The sequence below is a fragment of the Salvelinus alpinus genome, chromosome 4 (assembly GCF_045679555.1).
Source record: "Salvelinus alpinus chromosome 4, SLU_Salpinus.1, whole genome shotgun sequence".
NCBI classification, from domain to species: domain Eukaryota; kingdom Metazoa; phylum Chordata; class Actinopteri; order Salmoniformes; family Salmonidae; genus Salvelinus; species Salvelinus alpinus.
The window spans coordinates 31,755,897-31,782,392 of NC_092089.1; the positions used below are offsets into that span (position 1 = coordinate 31,755,897).

Here is a 26,496-nt window from a genome sequence, read left to right on the forward strand (position 1 = left end):
GGCAACACTGCCATGTTACACTGAGCCTTGCTGTAGGAAAACCACATCAGTGTCTGACTTTTGGCTGTCGCAGATGCACCTCCCCCAACCTCACTCCTCAACCTTCGTCTACAGTCGGTTGCTTTCGCCTTACCACTCAAACAAGCCCAGTATCTGACCCTGCTGTATCAGTGGTTGGGGACAATGTCTGTATTCTCTCCCCTTTGCTGGCTTCTGCCAGCCCTTTTTACCCATAACCTAATACTGTTCTCTCTTTCTGGGATTTGCACAGCATGGGCTTATTCATTTGGGGAAACATTTCAGGCTGTTCATAGAGGTATAGAACATACATATGTCATACAGGGCTATTATTGTTTTCTCTTATTATCTGCGGGGTTTAACACCATGAATAAGCCCCATGCTTTACTGTTGGCTGAGAGGCTACAAGAGCTAGTATTGTATTCTGGGAGTATGATGTGCTTTGTCAAAAATAAATGAACATAGTCATTATTCTATGAAATCTAATGAAACACATACAAAAAAAGACCTTTATGTGTTATGCACACTACATGGAATTAGGGATTCAAACTTCTCTCACTTCTTTGAAGACATCAGCGTCTTATCACATTTTGAAATTTTAGGCCTATCCGTCATGGTTGACAGATTCACTCACACGCATCAGTGTTCTGGCTTTGGATTGCGCCTGTCCTCTTCCCCCACCCCGTTTTCATCCCTTTCATAATTGCCACCAACATAATCACACAGTTGCTGTGGCAACCGTTGGTGCACCCCTCTCGCTCTCTCTCTCTCTCTCTCTCTTTTAATACCGACATACACAAAAAAGATAGTGAGAGAATGTATCAAGGCATAAAAATATCAAAGGCCCCCATTTTGATGTATTTTTGTGCATTTATCATCTGATGACCAGCAGCATCATGACGACTGATGGCTGTCAATTTTCATCTTCATTTTTTTCTTCTAACACCTGTGACACTGTAGAGCAGCAAGGCTGGACTACCTCATTTTGGGCCCCGGGCACCTACCTCCAGGGGGTTTTGTCATGAGGCTGAGAGAAAATGTTGCAGTTTTAAAGCTAATTTCCTGCTATTCTACACATTTTGGCATTATGCTGAGAGTAAACTTTGCAGTTTTAAAGCTGATTTCCTGAAATTCTACACAGTTTGCCATTGCTTATGACGTGTTCATATGCTATCTTGGGGGCCACCTGGAAGTCGGGGCCCCTGGCACGTTTGCCGTCCATAATGGTCCATAATCTGGCTCTGCATAGCAGTTGCAGTGCATCATTGAGAAGGATAGCTCATGTCTTCTGTATACAGTCTTTCTGGTATTGGAACCAATCCTATTGGAACCATAATCACTTCCTTAAGCCAATTACAGACCATCATGGATGGGTTGGAATTCAGCATCCGAAAGCCCTGGACAGAACTCTCATCAACACCAGTTCGAGCGACCAATGGGAGCGCACTTGAGCTTTACGGACCTTAGTGAGACCAGTCGCACAATCCCATAGGCGTTGTATGATCGGGGTCGGTCGAATTTCTGACGGAACTCTTATATCAGCTTGGAATAAATGGAACGTAAATTTGCAGAGGAAAAATGTGTAGTTTAATTCAGGAAAAAAAAAATCTGTCGACCTTCCTTTTGACGGTGTGATATGCCTATTGTGCTGCACTTGATCGCTAGAGTGAGTTTCGTAGGATAGCTAGATTTGCGTTTTCTTCTACGGATTTTTTACCAGACAATTATATGTGCAACACATGGAATTTATGCACATCGTTTAGTTACAAAATGTATTTCACCAGGAAAAGTTAGACAATATTTCCATAAACTTGCCATTGCACAGCTTGTAGGCTATTCTAATAATAGTTTATTCCATCGATAGAGTCAACTAAAAGAGTTTAGTATAAATAGTGCAGATATGTCATATTGTCGACGGATATGCTGGTACACAACATTGGGCAGCAGTTTATCGACTACAAAATGAGGAGGATTTGTCACAGTAGTCTTCCTTCAACAGTTTATAAGACAGTCGTTATTGCCTAACCAGAGCGAATTTATCGCAGCAATCCAGTGCGCACGGTCTCCCCCGCTGTTATACGGCAGAACGCACAGGTAAGACATGGCAATATATTTTTAAAAAATTATACAGGAACGTCATGAAACAAATGCTCAGTAATAGTTTAAATTGTCTTCGTGTTTCTCGTTACCTCGGGTTCCACATATGGCACAAAGTGATTTGTTATCAATATGGATAAATATAGGATACAGCAACAAAACATATTGATTTGAAAGCTGCGCCACAGAAATCAACTAAACACGCTTGTAAGACGCAGCTGATACACATTGACACAGTTTTTATACATTGATACTTCATATGTGATTAGACTACACACACGCAGCCAGTCAGTGTATACACACTCGGGTTCTTATACACCCACGCACGCGTAATGATACATGCAAGTCATACCTCCGTAACCTACATGCAATAATGTATGCGTGCAGTGGCTGAGCTACAAGTTGTTAACCTGTAAAATATATAGATGTGCCGAAGTCCATTCATACACAGACCGGTTACAGCCAGATATGGGTACACAAGCAGCGGCAGGTTCATTGCGCAGTTAAACTCACTATGGGCATTTCAAATTTATGTTTGCACTAGGCTACTTCTTCTCTGCTGGCCTTTTATCAGAACTAAAGCCTATTGTTTTTCAATATGGAATATGAAAGGAATGTTGTTCAAATGTGAGCATTTAACATGTTGCTCTTCACAGGGTGTGGAGATATTTCCCTCCACACCCAGATTGGATCAAACCAATCTGAAACCAATGAGTCATGATGGACAAGTTTTGTTACATCTTCTTCACACTATAGTATCATAAATCAATAAGCAAGATGCTGTTGCTGTGATACAATGGCATGCAGGATTAGTCCTGTGTGTTTGTTCTGAATGAGATTAGTGTCATGTCATGATGTCCTTCCTTCAGTGGACATGGAACTCATGGGTACATCATTCTGATCTGCACAGCACCGAGTGTTTTGTCCTTCACTTTTTGTTCCCATGTATTCTCTCACTCCCTCCCTCCTTTCCTCCCGTCCTTTAGCATGCAACAATGTATGTGAGACAGCCTTGCCTCTGCCCCCACTCCTCATGCAACTGCAATGCTTCTAGTCAGGAAGATACATAACTATAGAGAGACATCTATAGAGAGGAATCTAACTTACAATCTTACAGTATAAACTCAGTGGCCAGTTTAAGGTACACCCATCTAGTACTGTGTCGGACCGCCTTTGCCTCCAGAACAGCCTGAATTATTTGGGGCATGGAAACATTGCTCAATTGGTGTCAAGGGACCTAACGTGTGCCAGGAAAACATTTTCCACGCCATTACACCACCGCTACCAGCCTGTCCATGCAGGATGGGGCCATGGACTCATACTGCTTACGCCAAATCCTGACTCTGCCATCAGCATGACGCAACAGGAACTGGGATTCGATGGACCAGCCAAAGTTTTCTCACTCCTACATTGTCCAGTGCTGTTGATCACGTGCCCAGTGGAGCCGCTACTTCTTCTTCTTGTTTTTAGCTGATAGGAGTGGAACCCGGTGTGGTCGTCTGCTGCAATAGCCCATCTGTGACAAGGACCAACGAGTTGTGCATTCCAAGATGCCATTCTGCACACCATTGTTGTACTGCGTCGTTATTTGCCTGTTTGTGGCCTGCCTGTTGCACGATTCTTGCCATTCTCCTTCGACCTCTCATCAACAAGCTGTTTTCGCCCACAGGATTGCCACATACTGGATGCTTTTTGTTTGTCGCAACATTCTCGGTAAACCCTAGACTGTCGTGTGTGAAAAGCCCAGGAGGCCGGCTGTTTCTGAGACACTCGAAACCGCGCGCCTGGCACTGACAATAATACCATGCTCAAGTCGCTAATTTTGCCCATTCTAACGTTCAATCAAACAGTAACTGAATGCCTCGATGCTTGCTTTATATAGCACACCACTACCATGTGACTCAATCTGTAGTGGCAAACTATTTTCGTGAACTGGCCACTGATTGTATAGTAGTAACTATAGAGATATAACAATAGAGACTAACTTACAGTATATAGTGGTAACTATAGAGATACAACTATAGAGATATCTAACTTACTATGTTACAGTATATTGTAGTAACTATAGAGATATAACTATAGAGACTAACTTAAGATGTTACAGTATATAGTAGTAACTATAGAGATATAACTATAGAGATATCTAACTTGCGATGTTACAGTATATAGTGGTAACTATAGAGATATAACTATAGAGATATCTAACTTACGATGTTACAGTATATAGTGGTAACTATAGAGATATAACTATAGAGATATCTAACTTTAGATGTTACAGTATATAGTGGTAACTATAGAGATATAACTATAGAGATATCTAACTTAAGATGTTACAGTATATAGTAGTAACTGTATATATATAACTATAGAGATATCTAACTTACTATGTTACAGTAAAAAGTGGTAACTATACAGATATAACTATAAAGACTAACTTACAGTATATAGTGGTAACTATAGAGATATAACTATAGAGATATCTAACTTCTGATGTAACAGTATATAGTGGTAACTATAGAGATATAACTATAAAGACTAACTTACAGTATATAGTGGTAACTATAGAGATATAACTATAAAGACTAACTTACAGTATATAGTGGAACTATACAGATATAACTATAGAGATATCTAACTTAAGATGTTACAGTATATAGTGGTAACTATAGAGATATAACTATAGAGATATCTAACTTAGGATGTTACAGTATATAGTGGTAACTATAGAGATATAACCACATAGATATCTAACTTCTGATGTTACAGTATATAGTTGTAACTATAGAGATATAACTATAGAGACATCTAACTTAGGATGTTACAGTATATAGTGGTAACTATAGAGATATAACTATAGAGACATCTAACTTACGATGTTACAGCATATAATGGTAACTATACAGATATAACTATAAAGACTAACTTACAGTATATAGTGGTACCTATACAGATATAACTATAGAGACATCTAACTTCTGATGTTACAGTATATAGTGGTAACTATAGAGATATAACTATAGAGATATCTAACTTAGGATGTTACAGTATATAGTGGTAACTATAGAGATATAACCACATAGATATCTAACTTCTGATGTTACAGTATATAGTTGTAACTATAGAGATATAACTATAGAGACATCTAACTTAGGATGTTACAGTATATAGTGGTAACTATAGAGATATAACTATAGAGACTAACTTACGATATAATATATAGTGGTAACTATAGAGATATAACTATAGAGACATCTAACTTCTGATGTTACAGTATATTGTGGTAACTATAGAGATATCTAACTTCTGATGTTACAGTATATTGTGGTAACTATAGAGATATAACTATAGAGACTAACTTACAGTAAATAGTGGTAACTATAGAGATATAACTATAGAGATATCTAACTTACGATGTTACAGTATAGAGATATAACTATAGAGATTAACTTACAGTAAATAGTGGTAACTATAGAGATATAATCATAGAGACATCTAACTTACGATTTTACGGTATATAGTGGTAACTATAGAGATATAACTATAGAGATATCTAACTTCTGATGTTACATTTACATTACATTTAAGTCATTTAGCAGACGCTCTTATCCAGAGCGACTTACAAATTGGTGCATTCACCTTATGATATCCAGTGGAACAACCACTTTACAATAGTGCATCTAACTCTTTTAAGGGGGGGGGGGGGTTAGAAGGATTACTTTATCCTATCCTAGGTATTCCTTAAAGAGGTGGGGTTTCAGGTGTCTCCGGAAGGTGGTGATTGACTCCGCTGACCTGGCGTCGTGAGGGAGTTTGTTCCACCATTGGGGTGCCAGAGCAGCGAACAGTTTTGACTGGGCTGAGCGGGAACTGTACTTCCTCAGAGGTAGGGAGGCGAGCAGGCCAGAGGTGGATGAACGCAGTGCCCTTGTTTGGGTGTAGGGCCTGATCAGAGCCTGAAGGTACGGAGGTGCCGTTCCCCTCACAGCTCCGTAGGCAAGCACCATGGTCTTGTAACGGATGCGAGCTTCAACTGGAAGCCAGTGGAGAGAGCGGAGGAGCGGGGTGACGTGAGAGAACTTGGGAAAGTTGAACACCAGACGGGCTGCGGCGTTCTGGATGAGTTGTAGGGGTTTAATGGCACAGGCAGGGAGCCCAGCCAACAGCGAGTTGCAGTAATCCAGACGGGAGATGACAAGTGCCTGGATTAGGACCTGCGCCGCTTCCTGCGTGAGGCAGGGTCGTACTCCGCGAATGTTGTAGAGCATGAACCTACAGGAACGGGTCACCGCCTTGATGTTAGTTGAGAACGACAGGGTGTTGTCCAGGATCACGCCAAGGTTCTTAGCACTCTGGGAGGAGGACACAATGGAGTTGTCAACCGTGATGGCGAGATCATGGAACGGGCAGTCCTTCCCCGGGAGGAAGAGCAGCTCCGTCTTGCCGAGGTTCAGCTTGAGGTGGTGATCCGTCATCCACACTGATATGTCTGCCAGACATGCAGAGATGCGATTCACCACCTGGTTATCAGAGGGGGGAAAGGAGAAGATTAATTGTGTGTCGTCTGCATAGCAATGATAGGAGAGACCATGTGAGGATATGACAGAGCCAAGTGACTTGGTGTATAGCGAGAATAGGAGAGGGCCTAGAACAGAGCCCTGGGGGACACCAGTGGTGAGAGCACGTGGTGCGGAGACAGATTCTCGCCACGCCACCTGGTAGGAGCGACCTGTCAGGTAGGACGCAATCCAAGCGTGGGCCGCGCCGGAGATGCCCAGCTCGGAGAGGGTGGAGAGGAGGATCTGATGGTTCACAGTATCAAAGGCAGCCGATAGGTCTAGAAGGATGAGAGCAGAGGAGAGAGAGTTAGCTTTAGCAGTGCGGAGCGCCTCCGTGACACAGAGAAGAGCAGTCTCAGTTGAATGACTAGTCTTGAAACCTGACTGATTTGGATCAAGAAGGTCATTCTGAGAGAGATAGCAGGAGAGCTGGCCAAGGACGGCACGTTCAAGAGTTTTGGAGAGAAAAGAAAGAAGGGATACTGGTCTGTAGTTGTTGACATCGGAGGGATCGAGTGTAGGTTTTTTCAGAAGGGGTGCAACTCTCGCTCTCTTGAAGACGGAAGGGACGTAGCCAGCGGTCAAGGATGAGTTGATGAGCGAGGTGAGGTAAGGGAGAAAGTCTCCGGAAATGGTCTGGAGAAGAGAGGAGGGGATAGGGTCAAGCGGGCAGGTTGTTGGGCGGCCGGCCGTCACAAGACGCGAGATTTCATCTGGAGAGAGAGGGGAGAAAGAGGTCAAAGCACAGGGTAGGGCAGTGTGAGCAGAACCAGCGGTGTCGTTTGACTTAGCAAACGAGGATCGGATGTCGTCGACCTTCTTTTCAAAATGGTTGACGAAGTCATCAGCAGAGAGGGAGGAGGGGGGAGGAGGGGGAGGAGGATTCAGGAGGGAGGAGAAGGTGGCAAAGAGCTTCCTAGGGTTAGAGGCAGATGCTTGGAATTTAGAGTGGTAGAAATTGGCTTTAGCAGCAGAGACAGAAGAGGAGAATGTAGAGAGGAGGGAGTGAAAGGATGCCAGGTCCGCAGGGAGGCGAGTTTTCCTCCATTTCCGCTCGGCTGCCCGGAGCCCTGTTCTGTGAGCTCGCAATGAGTCGTCGAGCCACGGAGCAGGAGGGGAGGACCGAGCCGGCCTGGAGGATAGGGGACATAGAGAGTCAAAGGATGCAGAAAGGGAGGAGAGGAGGGTTGAGGAGGCAGAATCAGGAGATAGGTTGGAGAAGGTTTGAGCAGAGGGAAGAGATGATAGGATGGAAGAGGAGAGAGTAGCGGGGGAGAGAGAGCGAAGGTTGGGACGGCGCGATACCATCCGAGTAGGGGCAGTGTGGGAAGTGTTGGATGAGAGCGAGAGGGAAAAGGATACAAGGTAGTGGTCGGAGACTTGGAGGGGAGTTGCAATGAGATTAGTGGAAGAACAGCATCTAGTAAAGATGAGGTCAAGCGTATTGCCTGCCTTGTGAGTAGGGGGGGAAGGTGAGAGGGTGAGGTCAAAAGAGGAGAGGAGTGGAAAGAAGGAGGCAGAGAGGAATGAGTCAAAGGTAGACGTGGGGAGGTTAAAGTCACCCAGAACTGTGAGAGGTGAGCCATCCTCAGGAAAGGAACTTATCAGGGCGTCAAGCTCATTGATGAACTCTCCAAGGGAACCTGGAGGGCGATAAATGATAAGGATGTTAAGCTTGAAAGGGCTGGTAACTGTGACAGCATGGAATTCAAAGGAGGCGATAGACAGATGGGTCAGGGGAGAAAGAGAGAATGTCCACTTGGGAGAGATGAGGATCCCAGTGCCACCACCCCGCTGACCAGAAGCTCTCGGGGTGTGCGAGAACACGTGGGCAGACGAGGAGAGAGCAGTAGGAGTAGCAGTGTTATCAGTGGTAATCCATGTTTCCGTCAGTGCCAAGAAGTCGAGGGACTGGAGGGAAGCATAGGCTGAGATGAACTCTGCCTTGTTGGCCGCAGATCGGCAGTTCCAGAGGCTGCCTGAGACCTGGAACTCCACGTGGGTCGTGCGCGCTGGGACCACCAGGTTAGAGTAGCAGCGGCCACGCGGTGTGAAGCGTTTGTATGGTCTGTGCAGAGAGGAGAGAACAGGGATAGACAGACACATAGTTGACAGGCTACAGAAGAGGCTACGCTAATGCAAAGGAGATTGGAATGACAAGTGGACTACACGTCTTGAATGTTCAGAAAGTTACAGCATATAGTAGTAACTGTACAGATATAACAATAGAGACTAACTTACAGTATATAGTGGTAACTATAGAGATACAACTATAGAGATATCTAACTTACGATGTTCCAGCATGTAGTGGTAACTGTAGAGATGTAACTATTGAGATATTTAACTTACGATGTTACAGTATATAGTGGTAACTATAGAGATATAACTATAGAGATATCTAACTTTAGATGTTACAGTATATAGTGGTAACTATAGAGATATAACTATAGAGATATCTAACTTACGATGTTCCAGCATGTAGTGGTAACTGTAGAGCTGTAACTATTGAGATATTTAACTTACGATGTTACAGTAGTGGTAACTATAGAGATATAGCTATAGAGATATCTAACTTACTATGTTACTGCATATAGTGGTAACTATAGAGATTTAACTATAGAGATATCTAACTTACTATGTTACTGCATATAGTGGTAACTATAGAGATATCTAACTTACTATGTTACTGCATATAGTGGTAACTATAGAGATATAACTATAGAGATATCTAACTTTAGATGTTACAGTATATAGTGGTAACTATAGAGATATAACTATAGAGATATCTAACTTACTATGTTACTGCATATAGTGGTAACTATAGAGATATCTAACTTCCGATGTTACAGTAAATAGTGGTAACTATAGAGATATAACTAGAGATATCTAACTTCTGATGTTACAGCATATAGTGGTAACTATAGAGATATAACTATAGAGATATCTACCTTATGATGTTACAGCATGTAGTGGTAACTATAGAGATATAACTATAGAGATATAACTATAGAGATATCTACCTTATGATGTTACAGCATGTAGTGGTAACTATAGTTATAACTATAGAGATCAAATCAAAGTTTATTTGTCACGTGCGCCGAATACAACAGGTACAGTGAAATGCTTACTTACAGGCTCTAACCAATGGTGCGAGAGAAAAAAAGGTGTGTGTGTGTGTGTAGGTAAGTAAAGAATTAAAACAACAGTAAAAAGACATTTGAAAAAAGAGTAGCAAGGCTATATACAGACACCTGTTAGTCAGGCTTATTGAGGTAGTATGTACAGTGAGGGAAAAAAGTATTTGATCCCCTGCTGATTTTGTTCGTTTGCCCACTGACATTGAAATGATCAGTCTGTAATTTTAATGGTAGGTTTATTTGAACAGTGAGAGACAGAATATCAACAAAAAAATCCAGAAAAACGCATGTCAAAAAATTTATAAATTGATTTGCATTTTAATGAGGGAAATAAGTATTTGACCCCTCTGCAAAACATGACTTAGTACTTGGTGGCAAAACCCTTGTTGGCAATCACAGAGGTCAGATGTTTCTTGTAGTTGGCCACAAGGTTTGCACACATCTCAGGAGGGATTTTGTCCCACTCCTCTTTGCAGATCTTCTTCAAGTCATTAAGGTTTCGAGGCTGACGTTTGGCAACTCGAACCTTCAGCTCCCTCCACAGATTTTCTATGGGATTAAGGTCTGGAGACTGGCTAGGCCACTCCAGGACCTTAATGTGCTTTTTCTTGAGCCACTCCTTTGTTGCCTTGGCCGTGTGTTTTGGGTCATTGTCATGCTGGACTACCCATCCACGACCCATTTTCAATACCCTGGCTGAGGGAAGGAGGTTTTCACCCAAGATTTGACGGTACATGGCCCCGTCCATCGTCCCTTTGATGCGGTGAAGTTGTCCTGTCCCCTTAGCAGAAAAACACCCCCAAAGCAGAAAAACACCCCCAAAGCATAATGTTTCCACCTCCATGTTTGACGGTGGGGATGGTTTCTTGGGGTCATAGGCAGCATTCCTCCTCCTCCAAACACGACAAGTTGAGTTGATGCCAAAGAACTCCATTTTGGTCTCGTCTGACCACAACACGTTCACCCAGTTGTCCTCTGAATCATTCAGATGTTCATTGGCAAACTTCAGACGGGCATGTATATGTGCTTTCTTGAGCAGGGGGACCTTGCGGGCGCTGCAGGATTTCAGTCCTTCACGGCGTAGTGTGTTACCAATTGTTTTCTTGGTGACTATGGTCCCAGCTGCCTTGATATCATTGACAAGATCCTCCTGTGTAGTTCTGGGCTGATTCCTCACCATTCTCATGATCATTGCAACTCCACGAGGTGAGATCTTGCATGGAGCCCTAGGCCAAGGGAGATTGACAGTTCTTTTGTGTTTCTTCCATTTGCGAATAATCACACCAACTGTTGTCACCTTCTCACCAAGCTGCTTGGCAATGGTCTTGTAGCCCATTCCAGCCTTGTGTAGATCTACAATCTTGTCCCTGACATCCTTGGAGAGCTCTTTGGTCTTGGCCATGGTGGAGAGTTTGGAATCTGATTGATTGATTGCTTCTGTGGACAGGTGTCTTTTATACAGGTAAGAAACTGAGATTAGGAGCACTCCCTTTAAGAGTGTGCTCCTAATCTCAGCTCGTTACCTGTATGAAAGACACCTGGGAGCCAGAAATCTTTCTGATTGAGAGGGGGTCAAATACTTATTTCCCTCATTAAAATGCAAATCAATTTATAACATTTTTGACATGCGTTTTTCTGGATATTTTTGTTGTTATTCTGTCTCTCACTGTTCAAATAAACCTACCATTAAAATTATAGACTGATCATTTCTTTGTCAGTGGGCAAACGTACAAAATCAGCAGGGGATCAAATACTTTTTTCCCTCACTGTACATGTAGGTATCGTTAAAGTGACTATGCATATATGATGAACAGAGAGTAGCAGAAGCGTAAAAAGAGGGGTTGGCGGGTGGTGGGACACAATGCAGATAGCCCGGTTAGCCAATGTGCGGGAGCACTGGTTGGTCGGGCCAATTTAGGTAGTATGTACATGAATGTATAGTTACAGTGACTATGCATTTAAGATAAACAGAGAGTAGCAGCAGCGTAAAAGAGGGGTTGGGAGGGCACACAATGCAAATAGTCCGGGTAACCATTTGGTTACCTGTTCAGGAGTCTTATTGCTTGGGGGTAAAAACTGTTGAGAAGCCTTTTTGTCCTAGACTTGGCACTCCGGGACCGCTTGCCACGCGGTAGTAGAGAGAACAGTCTGTGGCTGGGGTCTTTGACAATTTTTAGGGCCTTCCTCTGACACCGCCTGGTGTAGAGGTCCTGGATGGCAGGCAGCTTTGCCCCAGTGATGTACTGGGTCGTACGCACTACCCTCTGTAGTGCCTTGCGGTCGGAGGCCGAGCAGTTGCCATACCAGGCAGTGATGCAACCAGTCAGGATGCTCTCGATGTTGCAGCTGTAGAACCTTTTGAGGATCTCAGGACCCATGCCAAATCTTTTTAGTTTCCTGAGGGGGAATAGGCTTTGTTGTGCCCTCTTCACGACTGTCTTGGTGTTGTTGTTTGTTTTTGTTGATGTGGACACCAAGGAATTTGAAGCTCTATCTAACTCACGATGTTACATCATATAGTGGTAACTATAGAGATATAACCATAGAGACGTCTAACTTCTGATGTTACAGTATATTGTGGTAACTATAGAGATATACCTATTGAGACATCTAACTTCTGATGTTACAGTATATAGTGGTAACTATAGAGATATAACCATAGAGACGTCTAACTTCTGATGTTACAGTATATAGTGGTAACTATAGAGATATAACTATTGAGACATCTAACTTCTGATGTTACAGTATATAGTGGTAACTATAGAGATATCTAACTTACAATGTTACAGCATATAGTGGTATCTATACAGATATAACTATAGCGACTAATTTACAGTATATAGTGGTAACTATAGAGATATAACTATAGAGATATCTAACTTCTGATGTTACAGCATATGTCATTTTTACGTGTAGGTGTGTTAGCATACTGGTGATACATTACAGGAATTATAACTGCATGATGTTTCACTCTATTTTGCGTCTTTAGTCGTGACAAGTCTTTTGGATTAGTATATCCTGCTGGAAAATGCAGGTTGGGATGCCTTTTCATGAGAATAGATGTTGTTAGTTGAAATGATAAGTAATGTGGTGATGGAGATAGAACAATGTAGATAGATAGAGAATAGAGGATGAAATGGAAGATATTATGGTATCATCGGCAACCAGTGATGATGGAGGTAGAAGTTTCAGAATTGGCTAATAGGTGTAGATTGGACTATACCTATTTTTTTCTCTCTCCATCTATCTCTCTCTCTTACACACAGACAGAGCTGCAGTGCTATTCTAAGAGAGTTAGCTGCCTCAACCCACGCACCAAATCTGAGAAAGAGAGAGAAAGGGAGAACGAGGGAGATGGGAGACAGGAGAGAGTGAGAGGAGGAATGAAAGGAGAGAGGGAGAGACTACAGAAAGGTTCAGAATGCCTGTAGAGTGTACTGCAGTCACACACACACACACACACACACACACACACACACACACACACACACACACACACACACACACACACACACACACACACACACACACACTATCTCTCTGACTGACATACATGCTGCCACTTCAACAACAGCATTAACAGTGTTCATTGTGCAGATATCAGATCTTATAGATGCAAGTGAAAGGACATCCAACCACTCTCTTCCATCATATTTCATGCTTGTTGTGTCACCCTATCTTGTTATGTTGTTTGGGTTGTGCATTTGTGGGTCTGTCTAACTGTGATGTGCTGTGCTGTGCGGTGTTATATTGGTAAGTGCTGGGAGAAATGTACTTGATTTTGTGCCACCCACACACCGCCCTCCCACTCACCACCGTCTCTGCGTCTATACCTCTGGCTCTTCCCGCTCCCCACCATCTCTCTCTGCTCATTTAAATCCCGACCCTACATTTATCCCCCTGCTCTCTCTCTCTCTGTTTCACTCTTTCTTTCTCTTTCTCTCCCTCTCTCATCTGCTTTTCAGGAGCTGATGCTCCTGCAAAAGGCAGACACACTAACACACAGACACACCTAGCATACCTACATGCACACACCGTGAAGGGGTAGCTTTGTATGCATGGATTTATTGTGTATTTATTTATATAGGATCCTAAACTGTCAATGAATTATCACATCCTTCCAGTTAATTGATCTTTATTCATGAGCTCAACCTTTACCTGTTGGTTTGAACGTTAGAATGAGTGACATGCCCCTTTAATTGTGTGAGCTGACTGCGTTCAGGCTTTGTTAATTAGCTGATTGCACTTGCACACACCTGTGGCCTGCTGCCTGAAGCGCTTCAGTTTGTTTAAATGGAGGATGATGTTCTGTGTGTGAGTGGGACTGCTGGGATGTCTGCAAGTGTTTTTAATAAAACTACAATATTTATTACGATATCACTATCTCTGTCTCATCAATGTGAGGGCCAGCTATCTCACACACGCATAACAGCACACAAATTAGCGCGAACCACTGCTTTTAATCAGGGTAAGGTGACCAGAAACATGCCCGAATACAAATAGTGTAGCTATTCCCTCCGCAAGGCAATCGAACAAGCTAAGCGTCAGTATAGAGACAAAGTAGAGTCGCAATTCAACGGCTCAGACACAAGAGGTATGTGGCAGGGTCTACAGTCAATCACGGATTACAAAAAGAAAACCAGCCCCGTCGCGGACCAGGATGTCTTGCTCCCAGACAGACTAAACAAATTCTTTGCCCGCTTTGAGGACAATACAGTGCCACTGACACGGCCAGCTACCAAAACATGCGGACTCTCCTTCACTGCAGCTGACTTGAGTAAAACATTTAAACGTGTTAACCCTCGCAAGGCTGCAGGCCCAGACGGCATCCCCAGCTGCATCCTCAGAGCATGCGCAGACCAGCTGGCTGGTGTGTTTACGGACATATTCAATCAATCCTTATCCCAGTCTGCTGTCCCCACATGCTTCAAGAGGGCCACCATTGTTCCTGTTCCCAAGAAAGCTAAGGTAACTGAGCTAAACGACTACCGCCCCGTAGCACTCACTTCCATTATCATGAAGCGCTTTGAGAGACTAGTCAAGGACCATATCACCTCCACCCTACCTGACACCCTAGACCCACTCCAATTTGCTTACCTCCCCAATAGGTCCACAGACGACGCAATCGCAACCACACTGCACACTGCCCTAACCCATCTGGACAAGAGGAATACCTATGTGAGAATGCTGTTCATCGACTACAGCTCAGCATTTAACACCATAGTACCCTCCAAACTCGTCATCAAGCTCGAGACCCTGGGTCTCGACCCCGCCCTGTGCAACTGGGTCCTGGACTTCCTGACGGGCCGCTTCCAGGTGGTGAGGGTAGGTAACAACATCTCCACTCCGCTGATCCTCAACACTGGGGCCCAACAAGGGTGCGTTCTGAGCCCTCTCCTGTACTCCCTGTTCACCCATGACTGCGTGGCCATGCACCCCTCGAACTCAATCATCAAGTTTGCAGACGACACTACAGTGGTAGGCTTGATTACCAACAACAACGAGACGGCCTACAGGGAGGAGGTGAGGGCCCAGGTGAGGGCCCTCGGAGTGTGGTGTCAGGAAAATAACCCCACACTCAACGTCAACAAAACAAAGGAGATGATCGTGGACTTCAGGAAACAGCAGAGGGAGCACCCTCCTATCCACATCGACGGGACAGTAGTGGAGAGGGTAGTAAGTTTAAGTTCCTCGGCGTACACATCACGGACAAACTGAATTGGTCCACCCACACAGGCAGCGTGGTGAAGAAGGCGCAGCAGCGCCTCTTCAACCTCAGGAGGCTGAAGAAATTTGGCTTGTCACCAAAAGCACTCACAAACTTTTACAGATGCACAATCGAGAGCATCCTGTCGGGCTGTATCACCGCCTGGTACGGCAACTGCTCCGTCCACAACCGCAAGGCTCTCCAGAGGGTAGTGAGGTCTGCACAACGCATCACCGGGGGCAAACTACCTGCCCTCCAGGACACCACCCGATGTCACAGGAAGGCCATAAAGATCATCAAGGACAACAACCACCCGAGCCACTGCCTGTTCACCCCGCTATCATCCAGAAGGCGAGGTCAGTACAGGTGCATCAAAGCAGGGACCGAGAGACTGAAAAACAGCTTATATCTCAAGGCCATCAGACTGTTAAACAGCCACCACTAACATTGAGTGGCTGCTGACAACATACTGACTCAACTCCAGCCACTTTAACAATGTAAAAATTGATGAAAAAAATGTATCACTGGCCACTTTAAACAATGCCACTTCATATAATGTTTACATACCCTACATTACTCATTTCATATGTATATACTGTACTCTATACCATCTACTGCATCCTGCCTATGCCGTTCTGTACCATCATTCATTAATATATTTTATGTATATATTCTTCATTCCTTTACACTTGTGTGTATAAGGTAGCTGTTGTGAAATTGTTAGGTTAGATTACTTGTTGGTTATTACTGCATTGTCGGAACTAGAAGCACAAGCATTTTGCTACACTCGCATTAACATCTGCTAACCATGTGTATGTGACAAATAAAATTTGATTTGATTTGAAATGCAGGTGCATATGGCTGGCTGCCCTGCACACACACACACACACACACACACACACACACACACACACACACACACACACACACACACACACACACACACACACACACACACACACACACACACACACACACACACACACACACACACACACACACACAAATTTAGATGCATACAGTATGCATGGTGCATACTTCTTGACAAGTTCTGTTCCAATTTATAGCTAGAAATTCACGAGTGTCTTACAGAGTGTGTTGTCTGTGTGTTGCTGTGGTGTGTGTTAGAATACGAGAGAGGTATGTGTGAGTGTGTTTGTGTGTGTGTGTGGGGGGGGGGGGGGGGGCTTGAAGTCCACTCTCCTAATCGATTCTTTCTGTGTTCCATACAGGATCCACAAATCTGTGAAGACATTCCAGGCCTGATCCCCTTTATCCAAATCTGAAGACGATCCAGGAAATCAAGCAGAACTTTCAGGGAACAGAAGAGTTCTTTATAAAAACTTGGAACAACAGTGAGAACTGCTGGTTGTATTCTCCATTGTTTTTATTCACATGTATTGAAACAAGTAGAGCCATCAGTGATTTCAGCAGCCCCCCTGCCTCCCCTATCCATGCCTACATGCTCAGCGACAGATAAGAACTGTTTTGATAATTGTATGTAATTATAATTTGTGTGGGAGACGGAGCTGTCTCTGTCTATTATCACCTGTAACCTCAGACACAATAACTCCACACATTTACATATTTCTCTCCAAAAATGCTTTTCTTTCAGTTTTAGGACCAAATCAGGAATAATCAGAGTTATTGAAGGAATGGCACATGTGAACTACGAGGTGCTATTCAGTCCTCAACCATCATAATGAGACACAACTGAATTCAATCTGTAGAGTTACATCTAAACCTCAAGCTCTTTTCTTTGTATATTCTATACTAGACCATACATACTAAGTTTGTACATCTCAAAACAGAGATACCCACCCAGCCACTAGCTAAAATGAAAACGGCTTTTTCAGCTGTCTATTTGATATAATACGATTTGTCGTACCATTTTATATTTTCTCCTCATTTGCGGTATTCACTGCCCTCTGTCCTTAATGTAGGGCGCTGGCTCTGTAGCCTTCAGCTCAATCAGAGGAACAGTAAGTGCCTATGCATTTTAGATAAGACCATAATACATTTAAGTAAATAAGTGGCCAATGCATTATGTAGTTAGTGACCTGTGATGTTTATATGCCTGGAAGGGCAATGTCCTGCTTTACAGTCACACAGTATGTTTACACTACGCCACAGCCATTCAGTGCCCTGACCCGTTAAGAACCACAACCTCTCCAACTGCCATTCAAATGGTCTGCAACATCTGAAAGCACAGGAACACAAATTATTTAGATTTATTTAGCACAAGATATATTTAGTACAAATCTTTTATTTAGCATAATATTGAAACATTTAGACATTTATATGTAGAGATTTTTCTACTTTTTCAGAGAATATTTGTTTACAGGTTGATTCTAAGTGCAAACTTGGAATGTATCCAGCGCCAAAACGACATGATTGAATCATTAACTGTTTACATTTTAGGAACAATGTTTACAGAGGACTGTTGCCCTTAAAACATAGGCCTATGTGTCATTTTGTGACATATTATTTTACAAGTGCCATAACCGAAAGGAAATTTATAAATTGCCATAACTCATTGAGGAAGCTTACTTTTTGTCTTCAGCAAAACAAAGCACAACGTGTTCAGGAATACGTCATGGTGAAGGTAAAAACCCTCTGTTTGACCTTTCATCCAAGGAGATTGCATCTATTTTTGTATTTTTGCATGTGAATGTTATAACCTCAAACTAACTTCACATGATTCATAGCTAGGTTTTGTATGGTAGATAGATTCTAGAACTAGGAGAAGAAATAGACGATCTGGGTTTGATCAAGATCATTATGTTCAGTTTACCCTCGTTGACTCTGTGAGGTTTATACAGATCTGATTTCACTGTAATGGGATGCAGAATATTATCACCGAAGATGTTGAAGATAATAGTAACAGAATGAACGCCATGTAAATACCTCTGTCACCAATGGTTGACACTTACAACTGGTTGACACTCGTGACTTCCATCTCTTAAAGCGTATCTAGAATTCAGTCACAAAGTTCATCAGACATATTCATTTTTAAATTAAGATATTTTGAAACTATGAGTACCAAACAACCCATACCTGCTACCTAAATGTTTCAAATAGTATTTTAGTGGTTTAATTCTGAAAAAAGGACAGCATTGTAACAGCGTTGAGTCGACAACAGAAAATAGAGCTCTTAGTCATGTAAAGATGACGCCCACCACCAATCTCCAAGTCTTCGCCGTCTCCCTCCTCTCTCTCCTTGCTGCCCCACTTACCACAGCTGAGGACAGCTCCCTATCTCCCACTCCCTCTCCCCTAAGTACCGACCCCCGGCCTCGCCAGGGGGGCTCCACCGAACCCCCTCAGTCCGCCCCCAGCCCCCCTCTCCTCCTCCTGGCCATCCATGCCAACCTCCGCCCCGCTGCCCTCCGGGGCAGGCCCAAAGCTCCAGAGAAACTTCCAGAATCCCCTGGGGTTCTGGAGACCCCTCCCCGACCCCTGGCCCAGATCATGTTCCCCAAGAACGTGACGTCTGCGGCAGCAGGAGCCCTGGCTCCTCCGTTGGGCACGGCCCAGGTGGCTCCTCCTCCCCGCACACTGGTGGACGTGGATGTGTGCCATGGTTACTATGACGTCATGGGCCAGTTGGACAACACCTTCAACTGCTCCAAGGACAGCTTCATCTACTGCTGTGGCAGCTGCCACTACCGCTTCTGCTGCCCCGACCCCACCCGTCGTTTGGAGCAGAGCAGCTGTACCAACTACGACTCCCCGGATTGGGCCAAGACCCAGCCACCAAACGCCATACTCCTGGATGATGATGAGCCGGAACTGGACCCTCTGCAGCCTCTGAGCCACAACACAGGCTTTGTGATTGGAGGTGTCATTGTGTTTATGGTAGCGGTTGCCGTGGGGATTAAGATAATGTTCAACAAGGTGTCGCAGCAGGCCAACAACGGAGAGATCAACATGCCCAGGTGAGGGGAGGGGTCAATCAGTCACAGACCAGACAGATGAACAGACAGAGCATAAGACAGATGGACAGATGGACAGTCAGATAGACAGACAAACACAGATTCTTTAATAATTTCATAATGTCGTTATAACATGTTTATAGCATGTTTCATTCATAAGATCAGACAAGATATGATATCGTTAATGCCAGGAGGGGAACTGTTATTACTCCAGGCAATAAAACACATTTTACACCAGCTAATTACTTATACGTTTACATTTTTGACATTCTCTTTTTGGTTTCTCCTCTCAGAGCGCTGGTGGACATGTTGCGTCACCAGTCCAGTCCAGTGCAGCAGGATGAGAGGAACAACAGCGTGGCTCTGTGTGGTTCAGGGGAGGGACAGGGTACGCTGGGCAGACCTCCCAAAAACCTCTACGCCCCTGGCCTGCCCAGCAAGGACAACAGACGTGAGTGGCCAGGGGAGCATTCCGTATGGAACAAACAGGAAACATGTTTTTGAAATGAAAAAGGGAAATGAGGACAAGCTCACATAGTACACTTCTGTTTCAAAGTCGTTTCTCCTGTTTTGTGCTGTTGTTGGGCTTTAGGCTTATTTCAAACTGTTTTGTAAGAAAGGGGAAGGAGTAAAATGGATTAGATGAGGTTATTAGTCACATGCACAGTGTTGCAGATGTAATCGCTGGGCACAGTGAAATACTTATGATCCGAGCTCCAACAGCACAGGTCAAAAAAAGACAAGTGAATGAGACAATAATAAAAATAATATTACAACTGTAGCAATGATAATGTCTATTGGGGGGAGGGGCAGGGTAAGTGTTATTGGGAGGGGGTAGAATATCCATAGGGGGAAAAGCAAGGGGGAGGGAGTAGGTAGCTGCCTAGTGGCTATTCAGCAGCCTGATGGTTGGCGGTAGAACCTATTGGCCAGTCTGACAGTTTTTTCCATGATACTCCTATACTGCCAGCGTCTGAGTGATGGAAGCAGGGAGAACAGGCCATGATGGCTTGGGTGCCACGAGGTCCCTGATGGTCTTCTTGGCCTTCCTGCGACGCCTGGTGTTGTAGGTGTCATGGAGGGCAGGCAGTGAGCACCTAATGGCTCGTTTGGCTGAGCGTACCACCCTCTGTAGAGCCTTGCAGTCAGCGTTGCCGTACCAGGATGCGATGCAGACCAACAGTACTCTCTCGATGGTGCTCCTGTAAAACACTGTGAGGGCCCTCAGAGACAGGACACATTTATTCAGCCTCCTGAGGTAGAAGAGTCGCTGCTGTGCCTTTACTGCGGTGTCCGTGTGGTTTGACCATTTAATCTCATCGGAGATGTGTACGTCGAGGAACTTGGAAGTTTTTGAAGAGGGACAGTTATGTGTATTTGAAACACAGTGCAATATCCTGGTCGATTCCCACAGGCTCAATAAATGATAAGTGAGTGAATGTGTAAAGGGGAATTGGCCCAGGTAATGTAAAAGAGGATGGATGCCTTGATCTTAATGTGGTTAATAAACCATGAAGCTAGAAATCGCCTGATAACATCCACAATTGAACACATCATACAGTGTATCCCTCTGCTGTCTCACTCACGTACACACACACATCTACATTATGTATACACTGTTGCTCCACAGCTGATGACTGTTTGTTTGTTTTGCAGTGGGGAATATTCAACACAATTTTATCCATTCAGGAACCAGTCCCAATCACACTGCTACCATCGGTAAGTCAACTGGTGGTGTAAATTGTTGGTTCCAGTGACATACTGTAATGTATGCATCTGGTGGCCTTCCATGTTTTACAGTTATTCACAATAATGTCTTAGATGTCAATGATACCAACCTGGTTAGATAAAGGTTGTCCAAAAAACAACAATTAAGAAACAAACACACCATAACATAGCTGTCTTTTGACCCCTCAGAACACGCCCCCCGTATGAACAACGCCCAGCTGGCGGCAGGAGGCACTCTTCTGTCCAGCAAACACAACAATACTAAAGGACAGCCCTCCTTCCACCACTCCCTCCACAACCTGGCACAGCTCCCCCCATCCTACGAGAACGCCACCAAGCCAGAGCTCAACAGATACTCCTCGCTCAAACGCCTGGGTGAGTAGTGTACCACGTAGCAACATAGAGATAGACCCCATTACACAGAAAACAATAGCTCTATGACTTGTTTCACTATTCCTCTTTTGATTCCAGAAAAGAGTGGTCTTGATGAATATTCATCGGGCTACTGCACCACCAAGAGGCGTCCCCACACGGCCCAGCCCGCTCTCCAGTCCTCCAGTCACCACATCCCCTGTGGCGGAGATTACAACACCATGGGTGGGAGGGGCACCCTCCCCCGCCACGCCCCCCGACCCTGGATCCAACCCACCGGCCTACCCCCCGTCTCCCCCACGGTCAACCCCTACCCCCTGGACCCAACCGAGCAGCACTACAACCCCAACTACGACACCCTGTCCAAGCCTGCCAGGAAGGTCATGTCGCAGGACCAGCTGCTCAACATGGGGGACGTCCCCGGGAACACTGGGACCCTCTCCAGGATGTCCAAGAACCAGCAGCACCAGTACTACAAAGCCATGGCTGCTGCTACTAAGAACTCCAACACCCAGACCCTGACAAGGAAGCCCCAGGATCGACCCCAGGAGCGGCCTCAGTCCAACACCCAGACCCTGACAAGGAAGCCCCAGGATCGACCCCAGGAGCGGCCTCAGTCCAACACCCAGACCCTGACAAGGAAGCCCCAGGATCGACCCCAGGAGCGGCCTCAGTCCAACACCCAGACCCTGACACGGAAGCCCAAGGATCGACCCCAGGAGCGGCCTCAGTCCAACAACCAGACCCTGACGAGGAAGCCCAAGGATTGGCCCCAAGAGCGTCCCCAGGATCGCCTACTCATGTCCCCAGATCACCTGGAGGAGAGCATGGGTAGGGGGGTCGGAGGGATGGGAGTGGGTGTGCAGGATCCATACGCCCATGGAGGCGGGGGAGGCATGGTCCCCACTCTCCCCCGGGGTGGTCTCACCCCTCAGCAGAAAGCCCAGTCCCAGCAGAATGTATGTGCCACGCCCTCCCTGGACCGCCACCACATGATCAAGATGAACTCTCACCCCACCTCAGGGAGGGAGCAGGAGAGAAGCCAGGGCATGACGGGGCATATGAGCGGAGGCATGGGGGGAGGCATGGGGGGCTGGGGTGGTAGCGAGATGCCCGGGGCGGGGGTTGTCATGGGAACAGGGACGCTAGGGGGCCACAGCGCCAAGAGGATGGCTTTCGCTGCCAAGAGGCAGAACACTATTGAGCAGTTACATTTTATACCAGGAGGGGGCGACGGAGGAGCGGGAGGAGGAAGTAGAGGAGGAGGAAGTGGAGGAGGAGGGGGAGGCAGTCAGGGCATCAGGACAGGCAGTAAGAATGAGGTGACAGTGTGAGGTGCACCAGGTAGAAATTGCCATCAACTGCAGATCTAGGATCAGATTATCTCACCCCTAAACCCACCCTTAACCATTAGGGGGATGAACAAATATCTGACTCTGTATCAGTGGTTAGGGCAAATTCTACCTACTGTGTGTGTGGTCTTCATGAAGAGAGTAGACATATGAGAATAGGAAGGGTAGAGAAGGAAATATGGTGAATCAATCTGTACATATAGGGAGATGAAGGACTTGCTTAGAGGTCAAAATGGTAGAGGAACGGAATTATCCTGCCATTTTTATAAATGTGATACATCAGCCATATTTCATATCTAAATGTGCCATATTGCCATACACTGATGCCATGAATAACTGAAAAAGAACAAACGTGGGAGAAATTAGATAGCTAGGACTTAGTTAAGAAACTGGTTTGTTCATGCATAACCTTGTGTTTTATATCAAATGTTTTACAGAATAAATAAACTTTTGAGCCATATTAGAAAGGAGGGACCAAGATAATACATCTAAGTATGAGAGAGAGAAGGGTGGTGTACGGCCAGACTGTGTACTTCAGTGTTACATAGAAAAATAGGTTACACTTGTTTCAAAGGATGCTATTTTCCTCATGGAGCATTGAACTGATGATCTTCATGACCTATGATGTGGAATGTCGGATGATGTAGGGTTTTGAATCCGGGGAGTGGTGTACGAGTGAGCCCGCCTCATTGTGACGCAGGAAGCTGTCGATAGTTGCTTCTTGTGTGAATGAATGAGTGACATTGGGAAAATTGCTTCCATACATTCTCTAGTTGCCCCCAGTAACTGATCTGAAGTCAGCTTTGCATCCCACCACCGCCTAATAGTTATGCTCAGCATTTGGGGAGGTTGAGCTGATCCTAAATCTGTGCCTAAGTGCAACTTCTACCTGGAGCTCCCCTGTGACCCACCTGTCTTCATCAGGACAACCAAATCTGATTGAGCCATGAGTCACTTTGTTTGACGAGGAACTTCTGAGTTGGTCAGCCTACCAATAGGATGATTAGCTACTGCAACTACAGGGTATTTTATTTCATAGAGCACAAAAAGTACAGTATGATGCAGGTGTTGCACTTCATAATACGACTGACCTTCAAAGCCATGCATTGGGATACAAATAAAATACCACAGAGAAAGCACGTCTGACAATCACCATTTTATTATTCTCACCAGAGGAGAACTGAAACAAGCCAACATTTCTACAGGACAATACAAATGATTGGCTTCAGAACAAGCCAAAGTGTATGTGTGTAGGGAATTGACTGTAACAAGGCAGTGGACTATAATGCATACTGTAGGATGACTCCAATGATGAAGCAGTCAGATATGAGGGTGAGACTCAGAAGAGACTTGGGTGGCTAGGATGCCCTTCATCAGAAGAGGACCTTGCTCGTTCGTAGTAACACACTCCAACTGTTCTCTATTAGGTAGAAATGTCATAATATCAATAATAATGCTTAATATTAAGGGCTATCCTATCCTACATGTGTGGCTTTGGACCATATAATACAGCATATTAATGCTTTCACTTAATTTTTGGTGTTGATATTGTCACTGACGTGTGAGTACTAATGTTCTGTAGATACCTGGAGTCAAACTTGTAAAAAAACATGAGCAGTTTTTTTCCAGCCCAGTTCAAAGAGGGAAACACTAAGACAGAAACGTTTTTGCACAATCCCCTGATATTTGCACCAGATAAAGACAGACATATTTTGTATCACGTCTTAGTGGTTTACATTCAGCAAAAAAGGACACTCAGTCACTGGTGATGCGTGGGGCTGTGTTTGATAAACTTAAGGGACTTAAGAAAATGAACAGACTTGTATTCGACTAAGAGAGAAGTATAACTGTATATATATATATCATCTACAGTATACAAAGTGTCTCATATTGCTTACAAATGGACAGAAGAAAAAAATCGGACATAATTCAGGAGATAAAATGACTGACATGTTGATACAGATTTTCTTTTGACAATCTTCCTATACACAATGGTAACTTACCCAGTGAGCAAAATGGCATCTTTTAGACATCCATGGACGTCGGTGTCAGAAGGTGTTCACTGGGTAGTCCGTGTCGGTTATTGTCATGATTACGACAAGTGTTATTATTAATGATTATTATAATTGTTGTTATAATTAATGGTTATCTTATAGTTAGGATGTTGGTGTTATTTTTCTTAGTGAGATTTTAAGTGTTTACATGTTTTTAGATACCTATCTTTCTCATGACATTTTGTTTGTTTTTGTTACATCTGAACACAAAATGGGGATTCAAACTGACACTGTCTAATCTTGATGCATGTCAACTCCATGCCGTGGTAATGCATTGACAATATGCCTGAATACAGGGCTTTATTACAGTATGTTTTGAGACAATGGCCCAATTACAAACCTATCCCTAGTCCCTTTCCCTAGATGGAGCCTTCTATCTAGACTATTTGAAAATATTGCATAGGTATTAGCAAAAGTTGTGTTGGTTCCACGTGTTGGGGTGGATTGATTACACTCACCGTTCACAAGGTCATACAATATTGATAGGGACTAGGGAGGGAAAAGTTCTGGGTCTGGGACCAAATTGAAACCCTTGCTAATACCACAGCCTAACACAATAAAACCCAAAGGGTTAACACATGATGTCACAATGTATGTGTTTACATTAATGTCTTAAACACAGGTAGGTAAAAAGGGTATAACAGTAACTACCTGAATGTTCAGTAACAGTGTCTTTTTTCAGGGAATTAGGACAGCTAACCTAGTTTTAGATTTGTATTTAAGTCACAGAAAGTCTGTAACAATGTCTGTACTATCGCCACAAGCCATAACCATTGAAACAGTCATTACATACACTTCTGCCATTATTTTGTACATGGTAAACCTTTTTTTGTGTAAGTATATTGTATTTTCTATAGCTAGTACAATCAGAATATTCTAATGGGTTGTGGCTCTCTTCTATAACACATTAATTTGAGGCTTCAACAAATTATATGTGAGTATTTAGTGGAATGTACAGTGACCACCCAAATGCTTAACATTTAACATATTTCTATATAGCCTATTATGTGGCAACAGGGATATTTTTGATGAGTAATGACAAATAACACATGTAATAGATGGTGAATAAAATAAGACACAAAGAGATGAATGAATAGGTGTATGTTTCGACACCATCATTAATTCATTTAAACCTATGTAGAACGACGAAGGATAAATCTAAATCTAGATTTGTATGAGATTATATAGATTTGTATGGGATGATATTTACAAGTGAACTTCATGACTATTATTAATTTTAATATATTACGGTCTACTTTTTAATTTCTCCAGTGCATTTTGATCCCCTTGGATACAGCAGTGATCGAACACTACATTTGTAAAATAAAGTTGGTGGAAAAGGTTGTCAGACTTGTTTCTTTCATCAGGGTCATACTCAAATACTGAGGAAATTGTATGATATTAGGAGTGATAAACTAGCCATCCTACTCAACTATTCTCATATGAAGTGATTTTACTGACAGGTAAGATTGAATAAATGTTAGACATTCTGTGGGAAATTGTTCCTAAATCTACAGTAGGCTACAACTAAATCACTAGC

At 43.9% G+C, this 26,496-nt stretch overlaps 2 protein-coding genes across 2 annotated transcripts; one reads left to right on the forward strand and one right to left on the reverse strand.

Moving 5' to 3' along the window:
* Positions 1-1,355: 1,355 nt before the first annotated feature.
* On the forward strand, positions 1,356-26,300 carry LOC139572339 (uncharacterized). The gene is made up of 6 exons (XM_071395051.1): positions 1,356-2,112; positions 16,748-19,453; positions 19,744-19,901; positions 21,107-21,169; positions 21,368-21,553; positions 21,650-26,300. The coding sequence occupies exons 2-6, from the start codon at positions 18,684-18,686 to the stop codon at positions 22,882-22,884; spliced, it is 2,412 nt and encodes an 803-aa protein (XP_071251152.1). The 5' UTR covers positions 1,356-2,112; positions 16,748-18,683; the 3' UTR covers positions 22,885-26,300.
* Positions 5,649-7,280, reverse strand: LOC139573302 (uncharacterized). The gene is made up of 2 exons (XM_071396599.1): positions 7,155-7,280; positions 5,649-6,949 (listed from the first exon to the last, which is right to left on the reverse strand). The coding sequence occupies exon 2, from the start codon at positions 6,585-6,587 to the stop codon at positions 5,838-5,840; it is 750 nt and encodes a 249-aa protein (XP_071252700.1). The 5' UTR covers positions 6,588-6,949; positions 7,155-7,280; the 3' UTR covers positions 5,649-5,837.
* Positions 26,301-26,496: the final 196 nt, after the last annotated feature.